General features: G+C 42.5%; 2 protein-coding genes across 4 annotated transcripts in view; one reads left to right on the top strand and one right to left on the bottom strand.

Moving 5' to 3' along the window:
- snap91a (synaptosome associated protein 91a) overlaps positions 1 to 872 on the top strand; it is a 34,385-nt gene extending 33,513 nt beyond the window's left edge. The window contains exon 28 of one of the 3 annotated variants that reach the window (XM_053227498.1): positions 1 to 872. This exon is cut by the window's left edge and continues 1,016 nt beyond it. The gene's annotated coding sequence lies outside the window, so the exon portion shown is untranslated. The other 2 variants (XM_053227499.1, XM_034297768.2) reach the window with 2 other exon arrangements.
- An 83-nt stretch (positions 873 to 955) lies between these two features.
- prss35 (serine protease 35) lies at positions 956 to 6,039 on the bottom strand. The gene is made up of 2 exons (XM_026941254.3): positions 5,841 to 6,039; positions 956 to 3,563 (listed from the first exon to the last, which is right to left on the bottom strand). Exon 2 carries the CDS (start codon positions 3,534 to 3,536, stop codon positions 2,310 to 2,312), a length of 1,227 nt encoding a protein of 408 aa, XP_026797055.3. The 5' UTR covers positions 3,537 to 3,563; positions 5,841 to 6,039; the 3' UTR covers positions 956 to 2,309.
- Positions 6,040 to 8,617: the final 2,578 nt, after the last annotated feature.

Raw genomic sequence — 8,617 nt, forward strand, 5'->3', positions numbered from 1 at the left:
TTTAGGAAAGGAAACACAACTTTATAAACTGTATACGATACAGAGGGTGACACTAGAGGAAATGACGGAAGCGTCGACAGGAAGTGGTGTTTTGATTGGACAGTGTGTAACGTAGACCTGAAAGTATCTCGTAAAAGTGTGAGGCTCCATACACGCTGTCCTTAAAGTTTACATTTCTTATAGAAAATATTTAGTTTTATTTCTTGGCTTTTTCTCCCCGTGACTCATCAGTGAAATAACCACATGCTACAGTGTGTTCTAGGGAATTACCCATGATCCTCTTCTGCAATTAAGCCTGCGTTCCAACACCGGTTTTTAACGTTTCCTCATCGATTTAACTTCACGACTCAGAAATCATGCGAGGTTCAGAGTGTGTATAGAAGTGAACAGGGCACATTAAAAACGGTACTGAAACACAGCCATGAGGAACTGAAGGAATGTTTCCTCTGTAGATGATTCCAATCAGGATTGTTTCACCTCATGGAGGTGGTGTGTGTGTGTGTGTGTGTGTGTGTGTGAGTGTGTGTGAGTTTCAGATGGAGGTCACTGTTAAACAGAGTTACGGTGATAAAATGTAGAAAGAGTAAACTGAATGCCATAACACACACACACACACACACACACACACACTGATGTTTCGATCTTGTTCTTTGATCATCTGTGGACCTTCAGTTACTGTTAAAAACTGCTGATAGAAAATGGTGGATGATTATATTGTTAATTTTGTTATTTTCTCGATGAGTTTGTTTATATCGGTGTATTTATAAATATATTTATTTTCCTTGATTTCGTCATATCTTTCTGCTCCACTGACCCAGTGCATGTACACCTTTTGAGATGCAATAAATAAATAAATAAATAAATAAATGAATAAATAAATAAATAAACACACCGAACATCAAAATGTCTGTCTGATTAAATCACGTGTCAGAATTTGAACTTCAAACTCAGGACATTTTGTATGAATCATAATTTATTTGGTCCCTAAAAAAAATCCAAAACATTTTGGAAAATATGAATTTACAGCAACGCTCCCGATTTACACCTCCGTTATTTACGTCTTTTACTGTCATTACAAAAAAAAGAGTCCAGCGGTGATGGAATTTAAATAACCTTCTGCAATTTTAACATTAAATTTAGCACACTAAATATTTATATAATTCTACAGTACATTACTCAATACCACTCTGACGAGTCTGAAAAGAAAACGTTCAACATCAAACATTAAATTAGCACCAAAATGTCGACATGAGCGTCTGCGTCAGTTTATAACGTGAGACAGTCATGAGGACGATTTTAACGAAACTTACATCAAAAACCAGGCTACAGTAATGACTGAAACATCATTAAACACTGACTAAATTATAAAACATTAAAAAAACACCATATAGAAAACAATTTTAAAAACCCCAAAAAGTAGATACCAAATGTTCTTCTCTTAGAAAAACTCTTTCTGAGTCACTGCGCCAAAACTAGCTAAATCGCATAAAAGCAACTGGTGACATGCGAACGATAAAAACGCATCAAATGTGAAAAAGTGTTTAAAAAAGTTCCAAAATCATCCAGAGATCACTGATGAGATCGTTTGCTCTGATATTTTAATTTCCGAAAGCCGTTTTTAAACCAAGTGAATCCTGAAAAAAACATTTTTAACAGGTTTAGTTAAAAATAAAAATAAATTAGGTTGTTTATAACACGTTGCTGGTGTGTTGCAGTGATGGATTATCAGCACAGAAGGAAATACAGGGTCTGTCTGTGAAGCCCTGAGACTTTAGAACAATTAAAATATAAAATAATTAATTATTTAAAAAAAATTACAACATTATTGCTGACTTTTTTCTCACCTGGGTTTTATAATGCTGTTTCAGTAACACTTTTATAAAGGGTGGAACAGAAAGAGTTAAAGATCGGGCAAAGACGGGGTAAGGGACGGGCAGAGGGGGTAAAAGGGCGGGTCAGACAGGGTAAGGGACGGGCAGAGGGGGTAAGGGGTGGGGCAGAGGGGGTAAGGGACGGGGCAGACGGGGTAAGGGACGGGCAGACGGGGTAAGGGACGGGGCAGACGGGGTAAGGGGTGGGGCAGACGGGGTAAGTGGTGGGGCAGACGGGGTAAGGGACGGGGCAGACGGGGTAAGTGGTGGGGCAGACGGGGTAAGGGACGGGGCAGACGGGGTAAGGGGTGGGGCAGACGGGGCTTTTGATTATATTTTTTAAACTTCCTCACACTGTTTGGATAACTCCACGGTTATAAAGTGTGAAAGCAGGGTGTTGGGGGTAAATGGGGTAAAAGACGGGGTAGTTTAATTCCTTTAGGTGTTCTGGCACATGCTAGAGTCTCCGCGCACCCAGGAGCAGATCTGTGCGAATTTCACCGGCGTGATTCTCACGGCTACGTTATAATCCTGCTGCTGGCCGTTCACCTGCACCCACTGATGACCCGTAAACACACCGATGACCTTCCGCTTCCACTTCCTCTTCCCCGGCTCCTTCAGACGCACATACACACCGGCACCGCTCGCGCCGGGCTTTGCGTCACACTGCTGGTACATGAGGTCGTTGGACTCGTCTGAAACGGAGCAGAACCGGTACACCAGGTTCCCGGGCCGGTCGTCGTCGAATCCTGAGAAGTGGATGCGTGAAGCGGGGATCTTTTTGACAGACGGGATGATGCCGAGCTCCATGTGCTGCACCTTCTGCGTCTTCTTCAGCTCGAGCACGGCGTAATCGTAATCGGCCTCTGCGCTGTCCGAGACGCCTTTAAACCAGCCTTTGGGGATCTGCGTCTTCTTCACGCGCGTCCAGCGGAACGTTGGCTTTCCGGACGGCGCGCTCCGCTTGCTCCGACTCTTCTGACCTTTAGACTTCCGCTCTCGTTTCTTTCCTCCCATCTCCGTTTCCACATTCTCTGTCTCTCCCTCCTCCTTTCTGCCCTTCCCTCGTCTTCTCTTTCCTCCCTTTTTCTTGTCACGCAGAACTCCCACGCTTAATTTCTCGGCTCCTTTGATGTAATCCGTGCCGTCGTGGATGCAGTGAGCGGCGGTCAGCACGTGTTTGGGTGACACGAGCACGCCGGTGCATCCGGTGGAAATCTTTACGGCGGTGGAGAACGGATACTTCATGGAGTACTGCTTGTCGGTGATGGTAAAGCGCGTGTCCGGGCCGTAGACCTCACGCTTGCGCCGTGATCTGGAGGATGAAGACGTGTTCTCGGCCGTGATCTCGAGCTCCTGCAGGGTGATGGACGTGAGCGTACGCGTGCCGTTCTCGTACATGGTCTCGTAAGAAAGCATCTCCTGGAGAGCCTCCATGCTCGGCTCTGGAAGCTCGCGCTGACATTCGATCCCACACGTCCCGTTCAGCTCGTTCTGACGCTCAGCCGAGAAGCTCGAGACACTCAGACGCACCGTTCGTTTGTTGAGCAAGAGCGGCATCTTCCTCTGTGACCAGGTGTAGTCATCCTCACCTGAGCTCAGAGCTGGATTTATACACAGCAGGAGCAACACAGAGAGCAGGAGACTCAAGGGTACGGGTCCCATCTCAAATACACACACACCTGCACACACCTGCACAGGAGGGAGAGAGAGAGAGAGAGAGAGAGAGAGAGAGAGAGAGAGAGAGAGAGTGTTAATCAGAAATGTTACAATACATTTAACACACACTGTAGGTTACGAATAAAGTGTATTAAGTGATTAAAACCCCAAAACCACACACACACACACACACACCATGCCAGTGTCACTGCTATACTGACAATAAACCACCACACAAATCATATCTGCTCCCTTTCCATTAATGGACTGGATAAAAAGGGGTGCCAATACTTTGTGCACATCAGCAGATGGACTATAGAGAGGACTTACACACCTACAGAGTGACCTGTGTGTTCGGTGGAGCTGCAGAAACATAGCTCATTAAAGTGTGTACTAAAGATCCTGGTTTGGTTTTGTAAAGAAACTGCGCAGTTCCAGTTCTGTCCACTGGAGGGAGACAAATAACACCTCAAGCCCCGCTTAGGGCCCTAACGACCCTGTGACGACAGACAGGTGAGTAACTCCCACCTCAGCGCCTCAGAGAGTGTAAATGTTGCCAGATTGCGCTTTTCCACCCGTCTCTCATTAATCAGAAGATGGAATTACATGGAAAATTCACTTCCCAGTGTGACATCACTCACTCATATGTCTCTGTCTTTATCTGTTATTTTTATTCTCCCTTTCTATCAGTCTCTCAGTCACACCTTTCTCTTCTCTTTCACACTCTCAGTATTCACCTTCACTGCTGTTACTGTAACTAGACAGATAGATAGATAGATAGATAGACATTAAAAAGACAGACAGATAGACAGATAGATAGATAGACAGACATTAAAAAGACAGATAGATATGTACACAGAACCCTAACAACCTGATATATGAGAAGACAAAAAGACACACAGACATGCAGTTATCAGCAGCTAAAAATGACAAACAGATACAGAAATAGGGAATATTGTGCCCGCGCGTGTGTGTGTGTATGTGTGTGTGTGTTCAGGACAGAAGAGCAGGTTGAGAGCCAGTGGCAGTGTGGAGTGAAATTAAATGCCAGGACCAATGCCAACACACACACACACACACACACACACACACACTCTCCCGGTGTAGCCTGTGTGATGTAATGAGGTGACACAGTCGATCTGCAGATTTTCCCACGTCATTATTTCAAATCTGAGAAAATCCTTTAAATATCGTAATAACTGTCTAATAAAACACTGCATTCACACACACACACACACACACACACACACACGCGAGCGCGCGCGCACTTACTTTAGAATCGATCTAAGTTTCCAAACTTTATCCCAAACCACAATTACACTGCACTGCCACACACACACTTTCTGCCAAAAAAAAAAAAAAAGCAGGAGTGATCGAGGGATTTGGGTTCGAGTGCACTTTCCATCTGCGCTGTTTTCCACTAGTGAAGAAAAGCAAAAACCCTGAAACCTTTTACCCCAAAACCCCCTTTAATACCCCTTTATCAATAACCCCTCATTAATAAGCCCTTTAACTGGGCTGTGTCCCAAATGCTCCTATGGACTCTACAGCTCCCTACAGTTTATTACACACCCTATAGCTAGTGCACAGATGTAGGGAGCAGGGAACTAAATCTCAAATGCCTCCTTATCAGAACCTAGTGCACTTATATAGGGAACCTAAATGCTCCCTAATGCCTACATAGTGCACTACAAAGGGTATAAAAGCCATCGCTTCATACACTACACAGGAAACAAGTAGAGATTCAGGATTGAGCAAAACACTTTATTAAAATCATATTTGATTATATTTTACACAATTCTATTTGTAAATGGTTCTATTTATTTTTATTTATTTTACCAAAAAACCTTGTTAAAACTGTTGAAAGTCTTGAAGTGAATCAGAGTCAGCTCTTTTCCTCCTCAGCCAAACCATTTCTCCATGTTGCGTCATAAAAGTAATTTCTCATGCAAAACCTCTGTTATTAATCCCTTTCACTGAGGAACTAAACCAGTGTGAAGTAAAGTGATGCAACCATAACCTTAAACAAAACTATTCTTTAATTATTAATGATTTAAACTCAGATGAGCTGCTAACATTAGAGGTTATTCTGTGCAGTGAAAACTATTCAGAAAAAAACCTCTTTCTGTCTGCAAGTTTGAAAAGAATTAATTCTCATATTTAAATATTTCCATCATGCCTGTGGCAGGAGTGTGCGTGTGTGTGTGTGTGTGTGTGTGTGTGGAGCCTGAAGCGTCTGTCTTCTGCTCCATCACACTCAGATTCCTGTAACAGAGCAAAGTTTCCATTCGTGCAGAAGTTCATCCATACCTGTTAGATCATAGAGCCTGGTGGAGGAGAAGATCTGCAGACAGCTGCTGCTTTATTCCAGGAGAAAGTCCTGCTTTATTTCATGGTAAAGATCTGAGCACCAGTGGACCATCCAGCCTGCAGCACGCACCAGGAGTGTGTGAGTGTGTGTGCTGTGTGCAGTGGGAGTGTGTGTGAGTGTGTTTGGGGTGCACTTGATGCCGGTGAAACGGGAATGGAGAGCTGTTCTGGCACAAATTACCGTCTTTTTTTCTCCCTGAACCGGGTTGCCAGATTGGGCCTTTATCCATCAGTTTGTCTGAGAGGTTTATTACTCGCGTGCACTTTAAATGACTCACATGTAGCTCATTGATGGAAATATGCATTGAATCAAATATAGAAGGAATTACAGAGACATCATCAATACAGTAATGTCTGTGTGTTTGCACAACGCGAGAGTTTGAACAGAAACTCGTTCACCGTATTGTACAGAGATCGACAATGCCGCAGCCGTCCATGGGCGTGAACCAAAAGCGCCTGACTGTCGGTGCTCTCTGGGTGGGAGGGGCTTACTGTCTTTTCCCTGTCAATCACAGCGACGCTAGCCTATCATGGGCATCTGTGAGCTCATGTATGTAGAAGAGGGCAGATAGCTGACAGATTTCCTCGGAGTGTGTTACACTGCGCTGTGATGCAGCATGACGGTTGTCCAACTTCACGTGTTAGACTTCACACTCCACAGTTAGCTGTCATATGAGCTGACTGGTTGGTAGGGAACTGGCCAAGTTTCCTACTAACAGATCATTTGTACAATTTCTCCTAAACATTCACTATATTGCCAAAAGTATGTGCACCCCAACCATCACACACATCCATATGTGGTTCTTCCTCAAACTGTTCCCACAAACTCTGAAGAACACAGTTGTATAGAACGTCTCTGTGTGCTGTAGCTTTACAGTTTCCCTTCACTGGAACTGAGAGACTGAAACCTGTTCCAGCATGACAATGCCCCTGTGCACAAAGCGAGCTCCATGAAGACATGGTGTGTGAAGGTTGGAGTGGAAGAACTCGAGTGTCCTGCACAGAGCCCTGACCTCAACCCCACTGAACACCTTTGGGATGAACTGGAACTGGAGTCTCCTTACCCAACATCAGGGCCTGACCTCACTAATGCTCTTGTAGCTGAATGAACACAAATCCCCACAGCCACGCTCCAACATCTAGTGGAAAGCTTCCCAGAAGAGTGGAGCTCATTATAACAGCAAACACACGGGGAGCAACTCAGTATTAATGCACATGGTTTTGGAATTGGATGTTCAACACTCACGTGTTCACATACTTTTGGCAATGTAATGTAATTAGGTGAAGATCCTGTTAATGTAATGTCTAATGTCTTTTCCACCCTAACAACCTGCACCTGATTACAACATAATCTCTTTTTTATTTTTTTTATATTTTGTAGGTAATAAATGTAATAAATGTAACATTTATCTGGGAAAATAAATCATCATTTATACCATTTTGTTTATTAAAAATTACTACTACTACTGCTACTAACAATACTAGTAATAATAATAATAATAATAAATATTCATGCTGGTTTAAAATGAATTGTAAAGCTGACCTTCACATTAAAATAATAAAAAATTCAATCTGGCAACCTTACTCCTGCCGCAAGACCAGCCCACTATGATGTAAATCCCTGGGGCGTTTTAATTGGCTGAGGCTGATTAGAACGCTGCTGCTCTCAGTTACCATAACAACAAATTAGTTTGATTAACTTAATGCGCATGCGCTGTGTAATTAGTCACACTTGTCACTGAACGTAGAATTTATTATCTGTAGTTTTTTTTTTTCTTTCACATTTAATAGAGTTTCATAAAGTTTCCTAAGAGGAGCTCTCATAATGATTTATGAGCCAGTCAGTGTTTATTTTATTTTATTTTATTTTATTTTATTTTATTTTATTTAGACTCAGCACTGTCACTGTGGCTGTATGTCAGAGTTGCCAGGTCTGTATTAACTCAGCAGTCAGTTAAACCCAGACATCCAGCCTTCATCTTTCAGACATCAGAGAATCCTAAAAATACATTTTAATCTACAGTATATACAAAATCTATCCACAATACAATGTTTAACGAAAGAGAAAAAGATTAAACCAAAAAACAAACAAACAAACAATCACACATCATGCAGTAAAGTGTGCTTCTGATGATTATTTCATTTAAAAGTGTATCTTATATATTTCACCACACAGATAAATAACTAAGTTATTGAAAGCAGACAACACACACACACACACTCACACACACACACACACACAGATATAATAACCACCAGCAGTTTAATCATGTAAACCAGATTTCTGTAACATAGTTGGAACATGTGCTCTGAATTATTTTATAAACAATAAAATTAAACTGAATTAAAAACAACCAAAATGTTACATTCACAAACGAATGAAGTGCAGTGAGAAACATGTGAACAAGACAACAGAACCAGAACCGGAACCAGAACTAAAACCCACACACACAGCACATGAGCTGGGGCAGAGAGCGAGAACAGATCCCATGAGAACCTCACATCAGCTTCTGACTGCAGAGACTCATCATTCTGAGGAACAGAGACGTCTGTCCTGAGACGGAGTGATGGATGGAGAGAACCAGAAAAGAGAACGCCATCGCTTCACTCATTAACCACCGAATAAATTTCACACTAAAATCAAGAAAAAAAGTTTATTCTCCTCTTTCAGACACAGCAGAGTGTGAAAGAGATGAGAATATAGAGAGAGGAAAACA

Source organism: Pangasianodon hypophthalmus, chromosome 21 (genome assembly GCF_027358585.1).
Source record: "Pangasianodon hypophthalmus isolate fPanHyp1 chromosome 21, fPanHyp1.pri, whole genome shotgun sequence".
Lineage (NCBI taxonomy): Eukaryota > Metazoa > Chordata > Actinopteri > Siluriformes > Pangasiidae > Pangasianodon > Pangasianodon hypophthalmus.